At 35.3% G+C, this 26,983-nt stretch overlaps 1 protein-coding gene across 1 annotated transcript in view; it reads left to right on the forward strand.

Moving 5' to 3' along the window:
• Nucleotides 1–26,983, forward strand: part of nbas (neuroblastoma amplified sequence) — a 230,152-nt gene that overhangs the window by 180,781 nt on the left and 22,388 nt on the right. Inside the window, exons 50-51 of the mRNA XM_015392244.1 lie at nt 12,721–12,860; nt 24,746–24,893. Coding sequence (XP_015247730.1) covers nt 12,721–12,860; nt 24,746–24,893 — 288 coding nt within the window. The remainder of the gene's footprint in view (nt 1–12,720; nt 12,861–24,745; nt 24,894–26,983) is intronic.

Raw genomic sequence — 26,983 nt, forward strand, 5'->3', positions numbered from 1 at the left:
TATATATATATATATATATATATATATATATGTGTGTGTGTGGACTTATTTATATAGGGTTTCATTCAAACTTTTATTGTAAAACTCTTTGCAGATTTTGCTACATATGGTTCCTTCTACTGCAGCAGTGCTGCTTTAATGTTGAGACATAAACTGTGAAACAAAATACATACCAGATTATTTTATTGTATAAAAAAAAATATATTCTCACTTCAAACATTGTTAAAGTGCATAAGTGGAATGGATTTTTATTTAGTTGGTGCAATCTTGAACTGTTGACGAAAGCAAAAAGCAGAATTTGGATCAGGACTGCAGTTTATCCAAGAACATAATTCAAATGTCTTAAGATGAATTTAATCAGAGCTTAAATAACTATAGTCGATAAAATGTGTCTTCTAGGAAGATGCTCACAGCAGCTGCACCAGTAACTGCGTGTTTGATACATTCAATTTAAAAATCAGTGTATAATCAACAGTCTTGGGTAATTGTGATTTCTTTAATCAGTAACTCGGAACATCAATGTGGTAAAGTGTTTTAATTTAACCAGTTAAAATCTCTTAAGAATACTTTGATGAGGCTATTAATCTGCACAAATATGGTAAAAGCAGAAAACTTGGCTTACATAAATAGATATTTCTAAGATTGATGTTTTTAATGAACGTTTTTTAATAGAAATTGTGCAAAAATATTCGGTCTAGGTGACTTCCTTTTAATGTTTTAATTACAAACAGACTATAAAATGCTTCATGCATAAAGTCTTACCTCCCTCAAATGGTTGTTTTTGTGTTCGATTTCTACTGTATTTTTACTGGTTTAACCCTGGATTCTGCAGTGGAGATGCAGGAAAAAGAACTACCCTGTTTCTGCAGTGGCGAGGCACCATATTTGTATCATTTATGTGGCGCTGCAGTAAACAACAGATACTCCAGTATTTTCTTGTTAAAGTTTGGGTCATGAAAGATGACCTGGCAGACCACATGCCATGTGATGTTTTTTACTGTTGGTCTTTCAGCCTCTGTGGGATACTGTCTGCTCTGAAAACTGCTGTGGAAAGCATCTACTACTCACTGACCTTCTGGAGTTTGCTCCGTCTCATAAATTTACATAATAGCTTTAAATATTTTATTAGGTTTTTTTAAACTCTGTTTGGACTTTTAAAATGCAGCTTAGGCATGCGGGGGTTAAAAGACAAAGACAGAGGTCACAACTTGATGAATTACAGGAAATAAGAGGATGACTGCATACAAAATGTTTCCTTATAATTATTAGTATGTCATTGTTTTTATTTTGCTCAGTTTTAGGCATTTCACGTTTCACTGTAATTAACTTAATCAGTGAACTTCCCACTCAGGTAATGCTTCTTAGCCATGTCAACTAATATTTCTTACAATTTGGTTAAGACCATCCCTCAGTCATTAGCAGTCACTGCAAACCATTATTGAAAGGAGAAGGGACCTTGACGTTTTATACAGTCAGAAAAGGCTTTCAGCCACTCTGGATGGCCTCGTGTTAAGAGCAACCAACTACTTCTTGTGCTTTATTAGATTACCTGTGGAGCACTGCAGAAAACTAATTAAAATTTCAGTCAAACCAGAACTTTGGACCAGCTTAGGATTCCCCTTGTAGAATTTACTATAATATGAACTCATATGTTTAAAGAAAATGTGTTTCAGTTACTTTATTTGAAACAAAAATTGGTAATTATTCTTAGAGCTGCTGAAATGATATGTGAATTAATATATCAAGTAATCTATGGGATTTGAATAAATACAGCTAAGTTCAGTAGTCCCTTTGGTATCCCAGTCTTTTAACTGAAGGACAAATTTAATAATTTCTGAAATCGTAACATTTTTAATCCCCATTATTTAGCACTTTACAGCATGAAATACTTTTTTATAGTGCAGTTTATAAAATATATGTTGGATATGTTTGGAAAGCTTAAATGATCTTTATCTATAAACAAACACATTTTTTATATAATAAACTGTATAAATAGGGCTTAAAAGGTGCTTTATTAGGTGCTGTACAGATTTTTAAAATTTTCTGTAATTTTCTTGAGGTCTGCAATTTTTGCCCGAATCCATCTTATTGCTGACCTCTAAAGCCGGGCACATACTGCACAATGTTTTCCCTTTTCCAGCCAATTCTCCAGTCCTACGAGAATTTTTCGATCGGCCGACTTTCAGCCTCATGGCGCATCGAGCATCATGTAGTAAACGGGGTGACTAGGGGCGATCAGCTTTCTTGCGACCACCTCCTGATCAGGAATCATAAGGCCGGGAGAATGTTTGAAATTCAGTCGGCGGTCATAGGGTGTTCATCGGCAAATGCTGCTATTGAAGCAGAGCTACAAGCCGATTTAACAGAACCTTGCCTGTGCAAACAAGGGAGTTCTTCTTCTTCTTCCAGAGTGACGAGTCCAACCAGCACCATCTCTCGGAGTCCTACGTGGGGTGTTTGTACGCGCAGTGTGAGCAGGTAGATCGCATCAGAGCGTCGGGCCGTACAGTATAAGAACAAACATCTTGAGCAGTGAACTTTTAAACCCCGCTGATTAGTTGTACAGTTTGAGTGTATGTGCGGCTTAAGTGTCTATATGTGGCTACTGTGGCTTAATTTTCCTGTTAGTTGAGATTGTACAACTTGGTACATGTTGATATTATCAGCCAGTGGAAATACTGGTGCATGTGACTTCAGAGTTATGACCTGGAAAGTGGAGTGACCTTATCTCTAAAGTGTTAGCATTTCAGTTTCCTGCATATGAATGCTAGCATTTTAACCAAAATTATTGCATAACTAACAAAAACAATGATGGGAACATGGCTCCACATGTATTCTATTTTATCAATATAAACTGGAAAGTACCATAATGCCATCTGACTTAGGCACACTTCACCAATGCGATTGACAGCAGTAATTCCTTGCATTTCTCAGGTGCACATTTTATCACCTAACAGTTTGCATATAATTTTATTCTAGGTACTATGATGACTCATTTAGTCATAAGTCATCATAGTCTTCCTCCCCACTTAACACTCTCTGCTCATCTCCAAACATGGCCATGTCCCAGCTCTCCCCTCTTTGGTGACAATTTTCCTAAATTTGTTTGGGACCATTGTTTAAATGGCAACATTGACACAAACAATAATTTTAACATTTTAAAATTTTGAGATAAAAAAATATAAATAATTTACAGCTCAAACATTAATGTACCACGTGTTCATCAGAGTTTTAAAATATTTAAATATGTCAATAAAAAATTTACATTATTCACTTTAACATTAAAGTTAAAATATTATACTTAAATGACTTTATGCCCTTCCATTTAGGGAATTAAATTCCCTGTCTCTCTGCCAACTTCCAGCTACTTATGCCTCACAGCTTATGAATATAACAGCAGTGAAGCATGATTTCAAAATAAACAAACAGATAAGTTGCAAAGAACTTTCCCCTATAATATGTTACCTTTTTGTTTTGACTCTAAACAAAGTTTTTAGTTGGCTGAGATAAAAGTTTGAGATTCCAAAAAAGGATCTTATTCATGCAGATGCAGAATACTGTTTGGTATTCCTCATTCATCCAATGTTTGATGAGAAAAATCAACAGTACTACCTTTATGTGTCACATGTACTTAAAAGATGTTCAGTTAACAAGGAAACTAAATGTAATCTCAGTTTAAACACTCAGATTTAGGTGACATTTATTTCTCACCTTTTTTTTTTTTTAAAGCTCTTTCATTTTAATTGAATGTTTCCAGCTCTGTTTAATTATTTCTCTAAATCCGTCAACCTTATTGTGGTTTGTGCATCTCTGTAAATAGACTGAGAGCAATCACATGCCATTGACTCCAGGTAAAAAAGTATAGTGTAGTGTCCATGTGTGAATACAACTTCATGTAATTATATATTAGTCAAAATGTTAAGCTATATATAAATCATAAATTTATATTGTATGTAAATTAAACTAATATTTCATTATCACTGTTAAAAAAATATTAAACCAATTAAAGATTGTTTTTAGTTGGATCACAGTGAGGTCTATTTACAAATTATTTGATTAATAAGAAACCTAAAAATGAACATAAGACAAAGACTATTATAGTTTCAACAGGCTATTATTACAGAGAGAAAGGAATGATATCTAAGATATGATGTCAAAATTTTAAGTTACCAACTGTTTCTTTGGAGTTTAGTGTAACTTACCCCTGTAAAAACCTAGGCCCTCAGAAAAACACAGAAAAATGCCACCAAGGTGGTTGATGCCAAGAGGCCCTAAGATGCTGTACTCTCACAGCATCTTAAGGATGCAGTAACAGCTTTTTGCAAGCCTGTAAGTAATGGAGTATGTGTGAAAGATTAGTGGTCTAATTGATAATTTTTGCATATGCACAAAACTGGGCCTTAAACTCATACACGGCAATTTCAAGGCAAAAGTTGTGATCCGTCAGAAACAAAGAGAAATAAACCCACCAAACTGAAATGTAGCTTAGTTGCAAGGTACTAAAGGAGTACAAATAAATATGGATAATCAGCATTTCATGGTGTATATATAAGATTTGGTATACATTTAAGAATTACATTAAAATTTTTAGACTCAAATGGGAGGAAAATTGACATGGCTTTAGGCCTCAGTTTATTAACAACCACAGATTATCCACAAGAGATTAAGAAACATCTAACATAATAAGCTGATATAGCCAACTGTTTTTTGCATATATTGAATAATTTATATAGCTTGGCTGGCAGCTTATTCAGATTTGACTTTTTTATTTTATTTATTAGTTACAGAAGTTATTTATTCTGTGGTTTCTGGCAGCCGGTTCTTTCCAGTGAAACGTCCCTTAAAGACGTTAAACATAGCCATTAATTAGTTAACACTTTGCATGGTGCCTTTTAAGAAACATTATTTTGTAAATGTATCCATGAAGCTGAGATATCACAGCCAGGGCAAAGCAGAATACTGCCTGACATCTTGGATGGCATTGCTAACACGATCCATCCATAAATCAGATTCTCTTTCCATTTATAATTCTTTTTATTTCATATGCCTCTACTGTGGTTAACAAACATATTTTTATGACTCTCCTTTATCATCACAGATCTATATCAGGCTTATTTAAACTGCACTTTTCTCCCTCATGACATTAATTAGCTGGCTCATTTAAATATACAATTATATTCACACACTGCTTTACATTGACCATCTGTGGCTCAGTGTGCACATCTAGAGGGCTGAACACAAGGTGGAGTTATGTGTACACGTGTGATTGATCAATAAAATTAGCACTTCTCTGTGTGCGTGCACACAGTTTGATAAATCTGAAATATCTTTTTTCATAGTTTTAGTATAGATCCAACTCAATCTTTGATAAGTTAGACACGAGGTCTGAAGTGTCTGTTTATACTACTGAAGTTTAACTTTTATAGCCGGCTTATACCATTTACTTTATGCAAATCCATTATTTACTTCTAGCTGCTGCAGTTATTTAAACATCATATCCATTGATGGGGCTTTAACTTGATTAGTTATATGTTCTGGTCTTTTTTGGTATGAAAGAAAATTGTAATTTATTTTCCACAACTATCCAAAGAAATTCAATGTTTAGAGTTTCTATGTACAGTAATAATGAAATATATTTGGGTGAACTGCTTTTTCTACATACTTTATCTGTAGTTCTTTAGAATCAGGCTTAATCAGTTTTATATTTTACATGCAACTGCTTCCACTTTATTTTACTTTTTCTTGTACTCAAAAAAAAAAAAGTCAAAGAGCCATAAAATGGCTACTGGTAACTTTCTGTTTATGTTTAATTTACTTCAGCACTTGTCCATCTATGTAAGACATTTCCCTGCCCATGTTTTGCTCTCCTCATCCCTGTTTGTCATTTTCTTAAAAGCAGGGTTAACTTTAGTCAAAGTGGGCGAACAAAAAAGGATTTTATTTACGAGTGTTATTTTCAGGGTCAGCACAATGAATAAAATGGACCTTGTTCTTTTTTCCCCCAACCTCTCTTTAATGTGTCTCCATTCATTGCTTGTTGACCTTCAGTTGTCTGTAGCTGAAGATGGTCAGTAGGAAATGCTGTGAACAATGTGTTTCACCTATAAACTGCTACATGTGCATTTCTGTTCATCTAGAGCAGGTGAAAAAAAAAGTGTAAGTAAAGTAAAAAATATATTTTTTCCAGATTTTAAAATTAGATAAATCTAACCTTGTGTGCATGAAACACATGAGGTAAAATACTTTGCTAAGTTTGCAATTGCCAATCAATATTCTACTGTGAATTACAACATTTAGACAAATGACTTGAGTGGAGCCTGAACATAAAAGAAGGAACAAGCAGGGTTTGCTTGGATGAGAATGCAAAAGCAAATTTAAAAATAAATAAAACATTTGGCAGTAAAGTGTGTTAGCAATGTTGCATCTTAATCACCTGAGGATTTTTTTTTTTTTAACACAGCTTTGCAACGTATGAGAAATGAGAAGAAAATAACACTGTTTAAGAATAGAACTGTGTTTGGTGGATCAACACAAACACCCTGTGCTAATTGTGAGGCAGCCAAATACTGTAAATCAACAATTATTTTTTTCTGGTTACTAAAGTGCTTTTTAGTCAGTGGTCAGGCAACTTGTCCAATAGCCAAAGCTTTGAAGAATTCATTAGTAGAACAGCTCAACAGTAAATAAACATGGTGTTTTATTTCATTTTGATAGTCCAAAAAAAGTCCAAACCTCAGCACAAAAAGAATATTGTTAAAACTGTATAAGCAAAATGCACACACATTTCTCTAGAACATACAGGTACTTTGAGTTATGTTTTCTGATGGAGGTTAGGTGATGTATGGCCAAGTGGTCCTGAATGCAGGTGTGACACAAGGTGGTGAGTAAGCTGTTAACAAAGCTATGATGAACAATGTAATTTTATCCAAACTAAAAGCCCTGAGCCACAGAACCCCTACAAACACCTGGTGAAGATGTTTCTATTTAACAAGTGTCTATGTGACCTCAGGTAATCAGTATTCCAATGAAATGATTTTCAGTGACATCATTGAATGCATGTCAGCACAGTTGAGCCCTCCCACACTAAGGTTTTCCTAGGTAGTATGAGCAAAGTCTTGTCAACATGTCTGTGGTGTAGAAAATATTTTCAAAACTGGAGCAGTCCAGCAACCTACGTGAAGTACTTTTATATGTGTGAAGTACTTACAAGGAGTCACTCTATAACCCTCAATACATAGGAAGGTCGGCAGGTGGAGAAGATAAAAGAAAATCAAAGACAAAAGCTGCAACCAAACATTATAACAGATACTTTTATCCAGTTTGATTTTAGACTGCAATAATCTCTTCTTTTTTTTTGCAGTAAATCAGAAAAATTATTTCACCTTGGCAGGTGGTTCTCTTCCAGCTGTCACTTATTCTTTGTTTCTTTCTATAAAAAAACAAGCTGGACAACCTGGTGCAACATGGACGTCTCTTCATCTTAAAAAAACTTTGGATGGTGGACAGAGAAAATATACAGTATTACTGTATATTGACAAGTGAATATAGTTAAAAAATTGGGCATGATTTTAGATTACTACTAATTTTTTCAATGCTCTTTGGCTATTATAAAAAATATTCCATTTAAAAAAATACTCATAGGACATTTACTCAATCTTTGCTCTTATCATTACTACTGTATTACAGTAACCTCTTAGATTTTATTTGATAGACTCAGCATAGACATAACTTCTGTTGATATTAACAGAAGCTAAATTTGTAAAAGGTAAGAAATGGTCAACATAGATCTGTGTATTGAATCCTATGGGGGGCTTGAGCTTAAATATGGACACTTAACAGCTTTAGGCTTGGACAGGACAGGAGGTTATGCTTTCAAAATATTTTTTTAGCTTAACAAGAACAAGCCAAAATAAAGTATCCAAACTAAAGCAATGTATGTGTATATTATAATATGTGTATGTCGATGGCATAGTGAAATCTGCACAAATTTGCACTAAATCAGTGAAATAGTTTTTGACCACTGGGGGCCATAATTTCTAACATCCTCAGGAGCTCAGGCAAATATTTATTTTTTAGAAATTGACAGACTTACAGTATTCGAACAATTTGAGCAGCTTAGAATCTGACTGCAAATCTGAAACAGTATTTTTTGATCTTATCAAAGACTTGGATATGTTTTTCGTACTTAAGTTACAATAACAGCAATAGGCAAACAAATATTCAGTGTGTATATTGAAATGCCAAATTAAACCCAGATTATAATGATTGATTTGTTGTTTAAGTTAACAAATAAGCTAATCTAACTTCGAGAAAATCCAATTTGTAGCTTCTTATTTAAGTGTTATAGCACTGGCTGCCAGTCCCTGCCTCATAGCCCTGGTTCTTTTTTCCTTTCCTGTTTATTTTGCATCCTTGAATAAAAATGTTGGATTTAATCGCCAGACATAAGTAATTGCAATCCTTTTATGTTAAGGAAATAAAAGGCTTACTACCATGTGGCAAATGGGAGTGAATGTATTTGCAGTTGACAGTAGGTAAGATTGTGTATGAGTCTGTTATGGATCTTTGTTTTTCTATGGAAAATTATTTATATAATGTTTTGTATATCCATCCTAAATTCATCCATGTCCTGTAACTTTCAAAGATAATGAATAAAAGCGGCTGTAATATTTAACAAATGCTTCTGCAATAAGATCATGTTCAGTGTTCATAAAGCAGAAAGGCACTAACACTGATGAATAGGCTCTGGGTTGTAGATGACATTCAGTGATGGATTTGATGGCCTTAGATTAGGGCCGTTTTGCAGGTCGTTAAAATTCGGTTTCTGTTTCTCATTTGACCTCCATTTTTGAAGGGTCTCAAGCTTAAGCTCTACTCATTTAATTCTCCAGCCCTGCTTTATCGGTGAAATGACTCCGATACAAAATATGTCCTGTTGTAAAGCCAGTTAGTTTTGTATAGATTTTGTACTGTAAGAATACAAATATAAAGGAAAAGATTTTATTAGGAATTTTTTAGTTTTACTACTTTAACCCAGAAACAACTACAATAATAGAGGCAATCAAAAATAATAGAGATCAATGTTTTAAATTATTCTTGTATATTAGAATTGGCAAAACTGTACATTCTGGTTTAGACAGAGCTTATTTAAAACCTTTTAGAAGATTGTCTGACTCAAAAATATATAAAAATAGCATTTTTAATTGCTGTTTGATCCTTCTGGAATTTTGGCACTCAGGTTACCTCAATTGATATAGATCTTGTCTGAATTACCCTTTTTAAAACCCTTCATTAGATTTTTTTTCGGTTAGAGGCTCTCTTTTCGTACATTTTCCTCCTAATTTTTAACAGTCTGTGGCTGAAAATGTTTTTTGGGCTTACTCTTTTTTTTTTATTCCTCTAAGAGAGTCCTGGCGCATAATTATAGCAATGTAGGAACCAGGAGCAATTGATTAAAAGCTTAGTTAATTCAAGGGGCTTCATGTGTAAAAAACTTTCTGTTCAAAAACATGCAGTTAAATTAATTTGCAGGACCCATGCAATCTTTATAAATCTTCAGTAAAAAACAAAAACCCTGCCCAAAAAATAAAATGTGGCTCTGTTTTATTAATTTCAACTGAAGGAGCCACAAACATAATTTTTTTTCCCTCGAGTTTTAGCTTTTATTCAGAGATAGTGCTGCTCTGCTGATACATGGATGGCTTACTAGCTGGTTTAGATTTTCCAGCGCAAAAAGAGGCGGTAAGATTTGACTTGTCCGTTTGAGCAAAGGACTTTTGGGTACTTAACAGAAACCTTGAGTTTTCCCCCATATAGACTAAATCCATATGTTGTTGTTCAGATAGACAACATTCCTAAAGAAAGCTTGAGGGTCATATTAAGGTATTTATCATTATGTTGTAAAACATTACAAGGATCAACATTAAATCAATTATTTATTGTAATTCAGTGGCTAGACAGTGCTTTCTATTTTCTATTTTAATCCATTTTTTTTAAGTTTGTCACTGCTTTCATTCAATAAGTTGTTGGTTGGCTGTAATAAAACTCCCAGAGGTTTGTCTCTGTAAAAGCCTAACACCATTGTCGCCATGGTTACTTTGACATGCGCTGGGTGCCTCCAGGGTATTTAGATTACTTTGGATTTTAATTTTTGTAGACGGGCACTTGGCATTTCAAGCAGTTGCTTTTATTTTATTCCCAACAAATTTCCAGAATCCTCCCTTTGACCAATTTTTATTATTAAAATCTGCTCACTGTTTTATGCATTACAACCCCAGACCTTCCACCCTAATTTAAAGATAAGATGTAGAGTCAGAAAAACAACATGGCCAAAGTTCCAACCATATTATCTATCACTTATTTAAAAAAACAAAACAAAAAAAAGTAATATGTGTACGCACTGTATATACTTTATATAACCCTTGCACCTTTTTCTTCCTTTGGCTATTCTTCTTCTTTGACTGTTAAAGCTGATGTAACAAGTACAGTACATTTCTCCTCTGTGAGATGAATAAAGTCAACCAATTTATCAATCAATAATTGGGAATATGAGAACCCTTCAAATAATCACAAATGGTGGATTATGTGTTTCAGTACAACCAGGAAAAGAAAATTATTCCCAAGTCCAGAGTTTTTCTGTTCAGCTTTTTAACCATATACTGTATCCAGTAAATATAAAACTGATGGATAGTGGATGAAGCTGGTGAGCAATCCTGGTCAATAAAACATGCTGTTTAACATGATAGAATAAAATATCTATTAACTGGATATAGAATTGTCAACTTTAGGTCTTGATCTGAGATATTAATGAAGAGAGTTCACCAGTTATATTACCAGTTTTATTTCAGTAACAATATGCATGTTTCCATTGACAGTTGACCACAGCACATTTAAGGTCATCAGGTCAGTTTTTTAAGCAACAAACACAACTTTTCTATTTATTTGAGGCAATATCTAGAGCGAGGCCTCACTCATTCACTTAGCTGCTCTACCAGGCAGTAACATGTTTGATCTGTTTTACATAAATATCAAAATATCAATGTCTGGTACACAACCCTCTCTTGGCAACTCACAAATTCTTGTGTTTCTCTGCACCAAGTTATTAAAGGCTATCTGTTATAAAATAACTGTGGAAAGATGTTTGCAAGAAGCTGAAGAGGCTCTGCAAGTTTGTTTTTAAGGTACAGTTTGGAATAGAGTTGGCCAGTCAAATACAGATGACATGAATGTCATGCCTGCTGGTCTGTTAGCTTTCGTGTGTGGAGTAATCCACCCTCTCCAGAATAGACTAATGCTTCCCCAATAACAAACCCAGGATAACTGGTGACCAGAACGAACTGCTGAACGAGAACAATAGTGTATGTCCAGTTGGGGTTAGCCCTAGACTCCCTAAGGCCTTTCTAGACCTACTACGTGTAATCTGCCGAACCTCCTCAACTTCAGGGATAAATCATTAGAGGATTTTACCGTCGTTTTGAAGACATCCTGCCAGGCAGCCTTGTTTCAATACCAAAGAAAATTGTCTGTTTGTTTTGAACGTTTAGCAACTTCAGCCATGAAATTCTTTATTGAGAGAAAGTCCTGTTAGTTACTGTATCTGAGTAAGCAAGCCAGCACTTTTCTGGATACAGTTTGGATAACACAGATAAAATGGAGTTGAAAACATTACCATATACCTTCTTTAGAAAGCCCAAAGTCATCATGCTCTGTGTTTTATCCAGTGCATTTAATATATTTCAGACTTTTTCCAAATCTGCAGATGAAAGGTATGGATACATTAAACATTTCTTCCTGAAAAATACGTATGTGACTAAAATGTTGTGTGTTCGACTGGGGGGTGGGTTTCAGAGGGGGTTCTGAACCATTCTTTGAATTGGTTTTATGCTTTTTAGGAAGGGCTGATGTGGTTACTGTGAAATGGAAACAAATTTCCAAAATAAGTTGTGACGTAAAAAATTATTTGCCTCATATGATTTATCAGTTGTTTCCTTTCTCTGCTTCTTCCCAGATATTTCCATGAAGGGAATTTTTAAGTATTGATTTAACCAAACTTTATACTTTGCTTAGCCTGGTTAATTCATTTCAAACCAGGTGATGGAAACGTTTCTACATAGTATCGTCCTTTATGTTTAGTTTTTTTGCTTCTTTACTGAAACTGTATGATTATATCAACTGAAAAATGGATGCATAGAATGTTGTTTAAAAAAAAAAAAGTCATATCCGATTTTTTTTTTTTTTACCAAATGCAATGAATAAAAAAAAATTTCATTCGTTTAAGTTTCATATTAAATATGACAAATGACATACATCACTTTTATTTCAATCATCTCCTTTGGGAGGTGACCTTAATTTAAAAGACAACGAAAGTCAAGCTGTAGAAATAAATAAAACAATGTTTCACAATGAACCATGAAAATATTTAAATGATTACTGCTGGTGATGTTACTCAGTCGGCTAGTTTATCAGTTATAAGTACACATCTAAGAACATAAAGGGATTGTGGAAAGAAAATCTTTTTTTTTTTTTATTACATCTTCATAAAATCAAAATTCAATTAACTGATCAATTCTATTAAGCCCCAGATGTCACATATATTGGGGGGTTTCTATAATGATTCCGATGAGCGATCCTCTAACTTATTTTGCTTCAATGTGGAATTGTATGTGTAAAGCTGCTCTCAGGCTGTTCTATCATCCTTACCTTCTTCTTTCTCTCCACCAGGTCCAGGTAGAGGATGTGGAGAATGAAGACAAGAGGTACACCCTTTTCCAGGAGATGTTGGCTGGAGCACAGAAGTGGGAGGACTTTCAGTTGATCATGCTTCTTCTACAAGCATGGCCGCCCATGATGAAAGAGGAAGTGTAAGTTTCACTTTTGGTGAATCTGCAGCTCACTAGTAGGATGAGAAAATCAACACCTATCTTATGTGTTATTGTGCTACAAGAGCCAAAATTTGACTTTCAGTGACTGTTGAAATATAAACTGTTATATTGTGCAAAGAGAACAGGTGAGGATATATAGTACAGAGAGGGCATGACTTTAAAAAGATTGAAAGATGGTGTAATATTCCCTCATTTTTGTAGCATTTCTCTAGGGGTATTAAACTGTGGCTTCTTAAAGTTATTGTTTAAACCTAGCCAAGGAAAATCTACCAAAAGAACAGAGGAAGCCAACCTATGATAAATCACATTTTCCAGTGAATGTAAGATGTTTATCAGGGGAGGAGGCATTTAGGGAGGAAGACCATCTGGCAGAGACAGCATGTTGCTCTGGCTAGAGCTTTGATATAACACTTATTGCATTGGGGCATCTCTGGGCACAGCTTCACACTAACACAATCTTTGAGTAAAGTTTCAGCCAGTTTAGTTTCCTGTTGGCTCAGAAAAAGTCAGCAGGCAGGTGGAGTATGTTCTGCTGAGGTTTATATCTTTAATTGTTCATTTTGAACTTTTGCACATTTACAAACAGCTTTTTAATCTAACAGTTTGAACCTGTTGGTTGTAGTTGTCCCTACCCACCTGCAATGATGTATTCTCAGAGGGACTTACCACCTCTTTAAAACATGTTTTAGGTTCCAGGCGTTTTTGTTGTTTGTTTAAATTTTTTATGTATTTTTTATAAGCAAAGTAACATACAGTAGTAGCTGTTTAAAAGTTTCTCTTCAAGCCGAAAGCCAGCAGGATGGCCTCCAATTTAAGCCAACTTCCCTTCAAGCACCAGCCTCTGGAGTTGCCCTAACTATTTAAGTTCAACCAAAAAAGGGAGCATCAAAATGATCAAAAATTTTGAGAATCTTTACCAAAGACTTCATCCATGCATATAGTTTGTTTTGTACATAGCCTTTTTTCTCGTTTCAAGAAAGAGAATAAAAAAAAAGGGTTTTTAGACAGCACTTTTTTTCCCCCAAAATATAATATTCCATAAAAATATATTTAAAAAAATCATCATGATGCCAGACGTTTTGACCACAAAATATATATTTTTTTGATTAAGATTGCTTTTTGTGCAGCTGAATAATATTGAGACAAAATTGTCCCCATAGATCATATTCTATAGAACAAAATGTTCAAATTCATGGATGAAGGATATGCACATGTAAACATTTACCAAATTGAAAAATCTATTTTGTGGCAGCTTTTTGGTCTCTTTAAGTACTTCTAAAGGTCAGGTGCAAACTCATGAGCAAAAATGTCTGTGGTCATTGTTACCACATAGGAGGCGTTAAAACAACGCCACAGGATGGAGAGATATTCTGTGTGCATGTAAACATATTTTGACTGTCAAAACTAACATTAGTAGAATAACGTTAGAAAAGGAAAAATGTCTAAAGGGTGGATTAAGTTAATGCACCAGGATGACAGACAATCTTTTTATAATTAAACCAAATCGGAAAAAGGTTTAAAAAAAATATAACATTGAAAGAGGAAGAATGAGTACACATTTCTTTGCAACAGGAATTCTATTTTGCACAAATCATGGTATTTTTCTTTCTTTTTTTTTTGGAGCACTTTAAGAAAGGCTATGGGTTTTAATATGAATATTTTTTTAAATATTATGTTTTCTGGATGATTATCAGTATTACCTCTATCTCTGTGGCTTTGAACATTATCTTTCTGTGTCGGCCACTCTCAAACTGCCTGTAGAACATTCAATCTGCTCGTTTCAATGACTGAAATCAGATCTGTTTACATATCTGACAATTTAAGCAGCAATCTTTAAAGATGTCCAACAACACACCCTCTTATTGCACGTATTAAAAAAAGAAAGTTTCACAGGGACTTAAGAACCTTTGACGTTGGAATCTTTGAAGATCTTCCCTAAGATGTCAACAACAAAAATACCATTGAAATGATTCATTATTTTGGGGAAACACATTTTTCAAATTGTTGTCTAATAGACTTAGAGTACAACAAATTTAGCAGTTATCAGATGATTTTTTTTTTTTTTTTTTTGTGGTATACTTCAGTTATAAATTGGCCATCACTGTTTGTGAAATATGAAAAAAAGTTTTAGGTTTTACAATGACTTTAATAAGGGAGCCAGTTCATCCTCATCATGTTTTGTAAAGAGCTTGTTTTCTTTTTTACCAGAAAAAAACTTCTTAATTTAAGTATTCTATAAATTTAATGTGGTTGGCCGTGTGCAGTTTTCTTTTTATGCATACAAAAATGTTCTGTGAAGACGTCTAAACCGAATATATGACAGTAAAGCTTTATTATTCATTTTCATTTCATTGATTCCTATACTTATCTCAAAATTTAAATGTTAGGTTAAGAAGTGTGATAATTTTAAGATGATGATTATGCTCTTTAAATTCAGATGCTTACATATATTGTAAATATTTTTTTTTTTTTTTGTGTGTGTGTGTTTAGTAACATTGCCCTTAAGCTGTCTGACTTGGGTTAAACATGCTCACTCAGACCTTTCAGCTCTGCAAACAAATTTCCAAGAGATTGAAATAAAGACTTTGTGATATGAAGTCCTAATCCTAGCCTTTGTTTTCTCCAAACCACCAGGAAACTCATTTGGTCTTAAGATTTGGATCTTTGTCCATTTGAAAAACTCATATCTGCCTTAGCTTTAATATCCTGGCAGATGTCTCGTGATGCTCTTTCAGTGCATTTCTTTTATTATTCTTTATCATGATGCCATGTTTTTTGCAAGAAAAACAATCGTCCAATGTAGCAAGATGTCCCTATAACATGATGCTGACAGCCCTGAACTTTTAACAATGAATGTGGGCTTCTCTGGTTTGCATCTTCACTGCTTTGGGTCCAATAATTATTTTATGCATATTTGTATAAACAGGCCATCAGGAATTTTTGCGTGTTATTGTTACTTTAAAACGGGATTAAGCAAAGGCACACGGCTTCTTGCATACACATTGTGTTCCACTGTAAATAGTGTGTTTAAACTGTTACAGACACGTCTGGATACATGAAGTTGAAAAACTTTTTAAGGATTAGCAAGAGTTTTCTGTAATGTTTATTAACGCTAAATGATGAGATTGCTTTTATGCTCCTCTGTTGTTCTCCATTGACAGTAAACATTGTTCTAATGAATCTAGGGACAATGCAGAGTTTAGATTCACAGTTAAAATTACTTATAATCTGAGTTGCTGCAGTGGCAGTCTTGGTTATATCCAGTAGGTCCAATCCAGCTTTTATTGCCAACTGTAGAGTTTGCTCTATTAAGCCAATAGAACAAGCCAATAAGGTGGTGTGCATGCTACTGGAAGACCAGTAGCATGCAAGCCCACACCCGGGGGTGGGGCAGACGTTTCTGTTGTCCAGATGCCCATCAACTCGGCTTAATTAACTTGACTTTTTGGTGGATGCCTTAGCTTTTGGGTGCACTTTCTTCACCCAATATTTAGCAAGTTGAAAATCTGTGATAAATGTGGCAAGAGCGATGCATAAAGTTGCAATGAGAGACAGGAGAATGTGTGTCTCTGCATGTGAACATTTTAGGAATGTCAAACAGAACAATGGTAGATATACTTTTATCTAACAATGCCATTTTGGACCTGCATGAACAATACCAGAGAATGGAGAGATATTCATAAACATATTTTGACTGTCAGAAATAACAAAAGTAAAATATTAATATAGACAAAATGCCTACGCAGGTGGCCACAATGTAATGTAGCAGGAGAGCAGGCAATGATCATACAATTAAACCAAAGCAAAAAAAGAATAATTGAATATTTTGGCATGTTTATTTAAAAAAAAAAATTATGTATATATATATATATATATATATATATATATATATATATATATATATAAACAGCCTGCAAAGAGACAGTGTGTAAACAGAAAACGTGGTACGATAATTTGGGTACATGCCGCCATTTAGACACATCACTTAAACATTGAAAAGCTATTGTCGAATAGGCAACATTTCTATAGTTTTATAAACATCCCATCACTCCGATTTTTTTTTTTTTTTTTTTTGTCGGACTTGCAACACTTTAGCTGTTTATTGTACAAACTAGCATTCCGACAGTTGCGGCCGTAGAAAGATCATTGTGACATTACAGCCCTAGCAATCCTCAGAGCACCTGTCTGGGTGTGCTGGTCTTTCCATTCTCAGAAGCTTATTGCGCTCAGCTGCATGTGGTTTAACTCCCCTTTGCATGAGAGTACATGTGCTTACCTGATGTGTTCTGGTCTGTCTCCCTGTATTCCTCATGTTTATTTCCATAAATCATGTGCAAGCATGCCTTTCTTATGTTTTTTTGCAACTGGAGTGACCTACTGGTGTAGAAATACATAAAGTCATAGTGGTGACTAGATCTCTTAAACTGTGATTTCCAGAAGACCGCCAACATTTGTAAATCCTGCATTCAGTGTCATTCAGAACTGGGCTCTTCAAAGCACAAAACAAAGCACTCTTCTGCATGAATCCAACTTCCTTTTATCTGCTTTCATCCAACTCAACATGTCTCAATACATTGCTAACATGCCCCATATATCCTTCCAGTAGCTTCTCATGTCTGTTTTCTTTCCTTCATCGTTTTCAGGGTGCTGTCAGCATGACCTGGTGGATTTATAAGATGATCGGATGTTTGGGTTTCAGCCTGTCAACCACACATCAGGCCCAGTCAAATCATTCAGTTACAATCTGTGGCCGATTTCTCTTTGCATCTATATTTATTAACTTTCTTAAGAAATGACACTGAGTTGTGTTTCCAGCAGGAACCTTCTAATACTTCAAAATCTCCCTGCTCATAATTGAATTCTATAGCAGGATAAGTGGTGGTTTTAAAAATACATTTGAACAAAATATCAGTCACTTTGACAACAATCCGCAGCAACACAAAAAAGCAACAGGAAGATACCCGGACAATAAAACAGCATAAATCCTCTTGTCCTCTTTTCCACTGTCCATTGACATAATTTATTTAAAAGTATTTTGACTAGATTTGCTATAATGAGGCAGATAGTGTTTGGTTCTGGGGATCTAAGTAGCAGTTATTTCAAATAGCCCTTTTAAAACTAAGCCTAAACTCTTCCTAAATATATTCCAGGTAAGATGCATAATTCAGCTGACGAAACCAATCTGGGATGAAAATTTCATTCCTGAACCATGTTTAAACTCTGGGGTTTATTATAAAGTTGTTAACTGACAAAGGCAGAGGTTTGGTATGCCTGGGACACACAAATCCTTTTCTTACATATATGAATACATGCTCTCAATTGTTAATATTAAAGCTACGCTATGTTGGGATGCAGGGATGATTCTGCATGTTTCCTTATAATTTTCCGATCAGTCTGCAGCTAGCTTTAGTTGATAAAGGCAACAGAAGGTCCTGCGGATGGAGCAATAAGGTTTGACAGTGGAGGCCCTTATGCACTGTAATTCCTTCACCAGAGCTTTAGGTGAACCCCCTGATTTCCTGAAAGGGTTGCAGGGTCACTGAAAAAAGCTCATTCTGTGGAAATAGCCCATTAGATGGCGAATCAATTCCTGCTAGCATTCAGCAATGGAGACAAATTGTTCTGCCCGACTCCTGCTTCTGTGCTGAGCTTTCCACAAAAGCAGTTGGAGAGATGGCGTTAGATTTAGACAACACAGTTGCACTGTGCGTTTGACTGAAAGGCCTCTGCCTTTTAACGCATTACAACTGTCAGTTTGCGATGACTGTCATCATGGTTTCTTCTAACCTCAGAATTTTGTCGCTGCTCTGTCAGATTGAAATAAAACATCAATCTGATTGTGTGTTTAATAATTCATTTAAAAGGCAGTGTTATCTTTCCGAGTGAAACATGGTGTGTGTGTTTAGAGCCAGGATTTTCTTCAGTGCAGTGACAGAAGGCAGTTGTTTGGATGCTGAATTTAGAGCGGAGCTTATCCTTTGGTTTGTCCACAAACTCTGAGTCACGATTCAAAACACGGATTGGGGCTGGCTGTGATTCACATTGCTTCTTGTGACAGATTTGGCAGGAGCGCACACACTCAGTGTAATACCACAGCACCGCGCTCCTGTCTATATTATTTTGAAGCTCAGAGGGGGTTTTGTGCCAGCACCATGAGTGGACTCTGTTTGCTCCCATGCGTCACACAGAGGTGAAGCAGCTTGTCAGTCCAAGACCCCCAGATTCTTGAATGGAGCGATGCCTTTTTTATTGACTGATCCTTTCAAATTCCATTCTCTTTGTCATCATAGCATATCTTATTTTATGTCATTTCTGTCACCCTCTCTCTCTCTGACACACACACATATTCGTGTCTTGTTATGTAATGTTGTGAGGACCATGTATTTACTGTCAGATTTCCATTTATGTTCAACCCTTTTTACACCCTAACCCTCACAATAACTATAAACCTAACCACTAGCAGTGCATGTCTAACCTTAACTTAATTTCACACCGTAATCCTAAACCTAACCTAAAGGAAAAAAAGTAAACAAATGAGGACCAGCAATAGGTCCTCACTTTGCCACCGTAAAGCACTGTAATGCTGGATTTGTAATTTTTTTGTGTGTAATAAAGTTGTGTGTAAATTCAGATACCTGCCAATCTGATTATTACAAATTCAAATAGGTTGCTACATATACAAACTGTAGCGGCACTCCAGCTCCTTTAGTTTCTTCTGTACCGCATGCAAAAAAGTATTGAAAGGCGAGCAATTCCAGATAATGTTCTTCAACTTGTGGTGTTTATTAAAAGAAAACAAAAATAAGAGAACATCCACATTCGTATAATATAAACTTGGTCAAAAACGGTGTTGCTTTCAGCATATCTGTTTTCCCTCAGTCCTTATGTACAGTACATAAAACCAAAAAAAAAAAACATGCATACAATTACAGCATGCAGGAAGCCCAAAAATATGCATTTCAAATTGCATTTCTATATTCTATGCTTTTAATTTTACAGTTTTAAACTTAAAGTATAATCTTTACAACAAACAAAATAATCAATCTTGTATTTTAACCCTTTTTAAAACTATAAATGAATTTGTCTCAAATTGGCTCTTACTCAAACCATCAAACTCAACTACACAGGTCACGTAAACCAACTGTATATTCCCATTATATAAACACTGCACTAATAGTATATATTTACAATTTTCTCAATCATCTGTCTTCCTTTTAGATCAAATTTTCACACTTAGGTGCTTGGACTTGTCTCTATAAACCTAATTAATTACTGTTACAAACATTTTCATGGAAAATGCACAGCAAGCAGTTTTATGGATGCAAAGAATCAATCTTGTCATAGCAGACAACCCCTGGTTACCTTTTGCAGTAGGATTTAAATTAATTAGGACCTGCATTGTTTCTTATATTAAGTTATCCTTTTTTTATTTTCAATGCTTAAAAGAAAAGAAAAAACAAAGATTAAGAATTTTGTGACTAAAGCATAAAAAGCTATTTCATAAATTTAATACATTTTTTTAGGTACCTTTTTTCCAAAGATGGCACGTAAACATTTTTTCCGATAATCCGATACCAATGTTATAGTTGGAAAGCTTAGCTAATTCACATGCGGAAAAGCAAATTTGATAGGATGTTAGCAGGTTTTACTGATATCCCACTGAACCACATAAAGCTAAATACAAAATAAGATCCCTACTCCAACACATAAACCATTTCAACCACTAGTCCTATTAAAGTTCTTAACTGTATCTAGGTTGATATATTGTTTTATAGTAAAGCCACTATAAACATTTAAGCCATGCCAATCCCTGACCTATAGAAGGCAGGCAATAAAGGTTGGCTGAACTGATGGTGATTGTACTCTAAATGATAGGGTATAATTTAATTTCATACCAAAATTAATTTCCCAAAGTTGTTTGACTTAGTTAGAAATGGCTTAGGTAAAATTTCAGACATTTTAGGGACTATATTTGATAATCTCAAATATCTCTTTTTCTTATTGTTTTTTAAAAACCAATTATGCTTAGTGGAACAAGAGGACACACTTGTACATCTAATTCCTCCTCTAATTTCTGATTCCCCTTTTATCCTTTCCTCTCCGTTATAAATAATGCACTGCTTGTCATGCTAATGATATCAAAAATCTCCAGCTGTGCCAGCATTCCCGAACCACTGGAGGTGTCTGTACAGTTTTGACTGGTTAACCTTTTTTTTTTCTCCATCTCATACATATTTAAAAACCTCAGCACCACTTAATATTTTTATTCTCTTTTCTGTGGCTTGATTTAGATATCACAAGGCCTTTGTTTTGTGTTATACAACACCCACAAACATTTGTTTGACTCAGCAGATGTAATGGCTTTAATCTGACACCATGTCATCAGGATTTAATTAACACCCTCTGAAAATTGTCTGTTGGTTTGTTTAATCTTTTTCCCCCCTCTCTGATTGATGTATATTAATAAAGATCCATGAAGGTTGTGTTGGCCAAGAATCACCTGTATCTGCTGGCCTCAGTGGGAGCTAATCTGTTACTCCAGAGGCATTATTGAAGGTCGTGAAAAGCTCATAAGAGCATGTCAACACAGTGATGGCTGTCAGTGCTGGCAGCTGTCCCCTGGTGTGTAAACACAGAGAAGGATGACGCTGAGTGTAGGTGTTAAATATTAACCGCAGGACAGTTTTAGTCAAACATCATCTTTACATATTCGCATGTCATGGCCAGAATTCATTAGTTTATTTGTGAACCTCCCGATCATTCTGGCTGCTTTCATGTCTGCCACTTATTCTTATGCTGCTTTTATAAGCACTTTATATATTATGTATATTGTATAATATATGGTGAGCAAGCTGTAGTTATCTGCTGTAATCCGGTTTTTGTCTAACAGGATTATCATCTGATGTCATAGGACTGGGGAAAAAAAAGGATGAATACTGTAGCTTTTCCCTGGTGTGAGGTAGAGAGATATTATACTGTCTTTACAGCCCAGTATATGATGCCCCTGAGGTAAAAAACACACAATAACAGCAACCATTGTTTTTACAGAAAATGCAACAATATCAAAAACCATAAGCGTACTTTTTCACAAAACTCTATATTTTCCAAAGGATTCCTACCGAATCGAACATCCAACATAAATCACAAAAAATGTCAAATTGCTGCTTTTTCCTACCCAGTTTTCTTTTCTGTTGCTGTTTTTTCTAACCCGATACCTTTGTTTGTCCGTATTTTATTCCTAGTGATAATATTTGTTAATAAAATATATTTTTAATTTTCATAAAGTTTAGTTATAGAAAAAAGTAAGCACAACTCCACATTATTTTTTAAAAATTGTTTTTAAAAGCAGAAAAATTTCTTTATGCACTTTCGTTTGTCATTAAACCTAGAGTCAGACTCACTGAAATGTAATGTACCTGTTTAAAATCACACTTTAGATTACAGATTTATAAAAAGCATCTGCTTTCAGAGTTCAGTCTGTTGGCTGGAAAAATGTGAATTTGTTGCATTGCAATATTCAGTATGCTTACAAAGAAGTAAAAAAAGTAGACTTCTCCATCAAATATTTTAATCTTTTTTCATGAATCCAATTATATTAAATATTAAATTGGGAAATTAACATACTCTATGTATAGTAAAGACAACCTTTTTCACACAATGGGAAAAGTTTTTTCTCACTTTTTTTTTGGTTTTACAATTGATTTATAACCTAGAGGCAACATTACGAAAAAATGCTTTCATCTTTTTTTTATCCAAAATTTTGTTCTGAAGAAGCCAGAGTATATCATTATGTGTTGTCCATTGTTGTTAAGCTTGTATGAACTCTAGAGTTGGTTTCCTGTTCTTAGAGAGGCTTCAAAAAGCAAGATAATGGTGCCGATTTCTTCCTCCCCTTGAAAGGCCCCAATGTTGCAAAGATAATCCTGTTGTGTTGTTTAAGAGTGATCGGGTCTGGTCAAGCAAATGTCTGGACTAATTTATTGCGTATTGAGAATTACAACATATTGAATTATCTTGGCCCAAAGTTAGTATTGTATGTGTGTGCTTTCCCAAATCAAGACAATCCAAGGTTTCACACGCTAGAGTTAAAAAATTTGAACTTCTGCAGCTTGACACTACTTATCAACCATTTTAAGAAGCTGATCTGTGATCTCTTCATCTGGAGAGCTGTCAGCATAAAACAATGAAACAAGGAACAAAGAATATATATAAAGGGGCTACATCCAACTTAGGTTTACAGAAAATACCAGGAGAATGTATTTAATTTATGTACAAGGAAAGGTGAGAGGGCTGTGACTATTCCATTAAAAATATTTTACTGAACTTTGGTGAAAGTTTTTCATTAATATGCACTTTATCTTAATGTCAAAACTTACCAGCAGAAAATATTTGATTTTATATTTTGATACTTGAGGTTTTCACAATCAAAGAAAGCCACTTTATATTCACTTCAAGCCCCTACAAATGGCTGAGTGATTAACTGGCTTAATAAGGCTGTCACTGGGTAGTCTGTGTTTCTGCACACCTGATGGCGGGGGTCTGCTACACGGAACAACTAGAACATAATATTTAAATGTAGTAGGATCATGATCCTGATGAACTGACGAATGGTGTTTTGGGGTGTACTTTTCTTGCTTAAAAACATCGTGACAGTGAAATAAAGTATAACCACTCTCTTGATTTCCTCAGCCATTGCACATAGAGAACTGCATTGCACATCAGATATGTCTGTTCGCATGTTGCACGACAATATTTATGCTGAAACGCATCTAACTTTAATGTGCACAAGCGTCTGAGTGGAGGCCATTGATGGCTTTTGAAGTTAAAAACGTGTTCAATGTAAATGCAGCATAAACAATCTGGGTGAAATTAACCTGCTTGATCCCCTGTGCTTTTCCTGTTGCATGGAGACAGCACATTTTGCAACCAAAACTGTTCTATCCTGATTTTTTTATCATCTGTTTAATTATGAAAATCAATCGAGAATTTTGAAATCTTGCCATTTAAAAAAGTGTTTAGCTGACAGGTTTGTCAAGCGGTGCAGTTCTCTGCTGCTAATGCTGTTCTATCTGCTTCAAGATTTAACATGCTAGAGTTCAGGTATTGTATGCATTTATTACTTCTTTTTAACTCCTGGTTATTTCAACCATCATAGCATTTTTATCACCCAGAACTAGTCTCCCGTTTATTCTAATTTTTTTCCCCACACAACTACTGCTTATTTGAGATTTTCTTTTCTTCCACCCCTTCCTTCATTTTCCACAAAACCAAAAGAAAAAGTTGTGTGACAATCCCAAAAGATCAACAGTTCTTGAAGTATTAAAGGTATAGTAGAGGATTATCGTGAATATTTGATAACACCCGCCCTCTCAACTTGAAAAAAAAAAAAATGCACATGCAAAATCCTGTACCCGCTCCTAAAGGGAAAGCCTATTAAACGTGTGCAAGAGTATGCACTAACCCATTTCTCCACGTGGATGCTCTGTTTAAAAGTTGCGGTTTGCAGCGCTCATACAAGCTTACTCTCCAAAAGAAGATTTAACACTAAGTGAAAAGGGACGAGCACGTTGGACGGCCTTACGTAAACATATCACCAGAATGATTGATAATTAAGAGGACCCCTTATTTTTATGATCCATGTGGAAAAAGAACATCCTGCACTATACCTTTAAGACTAGCTTGTCTGTAACCATTCTACAATCGTACCTCACAATACTGCAAATATCAAATTTATTTTATAAGCAAAATGGAGTTCAGTTTCTTTTTCTTATCTGTGTTGTTAAACCTTTAAACTGTCTTAATGCTATTCATTTAAAACAGAGGACTGTTAGAATAAAACTGCATGTTCTGCTTTTTGTCTGCAGGGCCCAGTCAGAAAGTAACCCCTGGGTGATGCTGACCTCAGCTCTGCTGACCCGCTGCCAGGCCTCAGAGGGTAGATTAGACCTGGGTCAGGTGTTGGTCTCCATGGTGAGGTCTCTTTATAAGACCAAACACAAGCTCCATGTGCAGGTATCCAGCAAAAATGGTGCATTACTTTTTCTGGCTAATGTTTAATTTCTTATGGTTATATAGACTGAAAGTAGTAGCAAATAGGTTTGAAATAATTGTAATGAATATAGGATGTAAGTTGAATTTTAGTAGGATGTTGAGACGTTGATTTACTTTTATGTGCCTGTATGCAAAACAAAGTATTGCATAATTATAATGTCTGCTTCCACCTGAGCTCTGGATCTCTGCATTCTCCAAATTAACATTCGGCTTCACTCCTCACTGATTCTCTGTTAGTGCTTTCCATACAAGACCTGTCAGTTTAGGCGGACAACCATTGCAGTTATCCATTATTCTTTAAATTTTCAGATTTTTGTTAACACATTGCTGAGCGTGATGTAATTATTTTTTTTTTACCTAACTTCGCTTCTAGCCAACTTAAAAACTTTCTCTCATCTTCCTTCCATCTTAAGCTACGTTCAGAGCACACGCGCTAGAGGCAGCAAAAGAAGCTAGTTTACATGCAATTTCAATGGTTGACGCGCATCAAAGGTCCTGCAGTGCGTTTTGAGCAGCAGTAGCAGCATGTCTAAGCAGCTGAAACAACCCGCAATGAGCTTCTGACGCACTCAGCTCCCTGTGAAAGCAGCAGCTGCTGGAATTGAAAAAAAAAAACCTTTTGCTGCGTGACGCATCAATCAATCAATCAATCAGAGAAGCTGACCTGGGAGCTGGCAGGGAGACAGACACAGCACTGCTGATGCAGATTGCTGTGGTCACTCCTCTGAAACAGTTTATTAATGCCTATATTAACTTTAAATGTTGAAACCTGCAAAATATGTTTGATTTTATTATTTGGAGTCTGCAGTTTGGGTTACGTACGTGAAAAACTCTAACATCTCCTTCCAACCAGCGTGAACAGTAGAGGAAAACTGCAAAGAGGTGACAGGCCCAGAGGCTGCCTTTGAATGGGATTTCCAGTGACAGAGCACCGCCGGTCTACAGGGGTCTGAGCTGCTCTGAAAGCGAAATAATATTTGAAGGCAGGATCATTATTTTAATGAACTGATTTCACGGTTTTCAGGTGGACGTGCTCACTAAAAAACATACAAAAACTACATTTTACCCACTTATAACAGCTAATATAGCATAGCCGCTCTCTGCCATTAAACACAGGACCAGCAGAAGCATCGGACACATCTGGACACACTTTACTGGACGCACTTCAGGAGCATCAAAGCTGCTCTTTACGCTCATCTAAACTTAAAGTGTACAAGCATCAAAAATGAAGAAGCATGAGCTTTTTGGCTGCTTCCAGCACTTGCGGTCTGAATGTAGCATTACTAATCATGGTGCTGTTTGTTGACTTTTTTTCCCAGTAAATTAGTTTTTGCCTCCACAGAGCAGCTTATTCATAACAGTTTTTAACAGTATTTGAATATCTACACACAAATACAGGAACTTCTAAAAGTAATTGGCTGCATCATGTTTTCTTTTGGGCTTTCAGACAATTGTGCACAGCTTTTGATTTTAACACTTCTGATTTCAAAAAAAGTTGTTAAATGTAAAAAAAAAAAATGTTTGGTTATATCATCAAAAATTAAAAACAATTAAATTGCTTATACTTTTGCAATGATGCTTTTCTACTCTTGAAAATAAATCATAACATGATGGAGTTTGTAAAACTGCTAATCTTAGCCTTGTTCTCTTGCTTGCGTTCCTCCTGCAACACTTTAAAGCGTAATGAATGTGACTCCTACACATTTTCAATCAGTCTTTTCATCTCAGTGTTGCCCTAAGGTTTTTTTTTTAAATTCCGATGAACTGTGCTGCTGCACCAGCATTTTAACTCGTATCTTAATACAGCAGCCTGAAGCTATTAGTCATGAAACCTAAAGCAAGGTGGCATCAGCTCTGTGCATGTTGGAAAACATGTATTCACTAGCAGCTCTCTGATATGCGACGTCCTGCAGTGCTATTCATGCCTTGCTGAGCACTATGCAAGTAGCAGGCCAAAATGTCATTCTGTATGTCTAAGGCCAGCTGACTGTGATATTAGTTTAGCGCAAATGCTATTCAGCGTGAATAGGCTAGTGTCAGCTTTGCTGTCT

The sequence above is a fragment of the Cyprinodon variegatus genome, unplaced genomic scaffold (genome assembly GCF_000732505.1).
Source record: "Cyprinodon variegatus isolate N-32 unplaced genomic scaffold, C_variegatus-1.0 Scaffold581, whole genome shotgun sequence".
In the NCBI taxonomy this organism is placed as follows: Eukaryota; Metazoa; Chordata; class Actinopteri; order Cyprinodontiformes; family Cyprinodontidae; genus Cyprinodon; species Cyprinodon variegatus.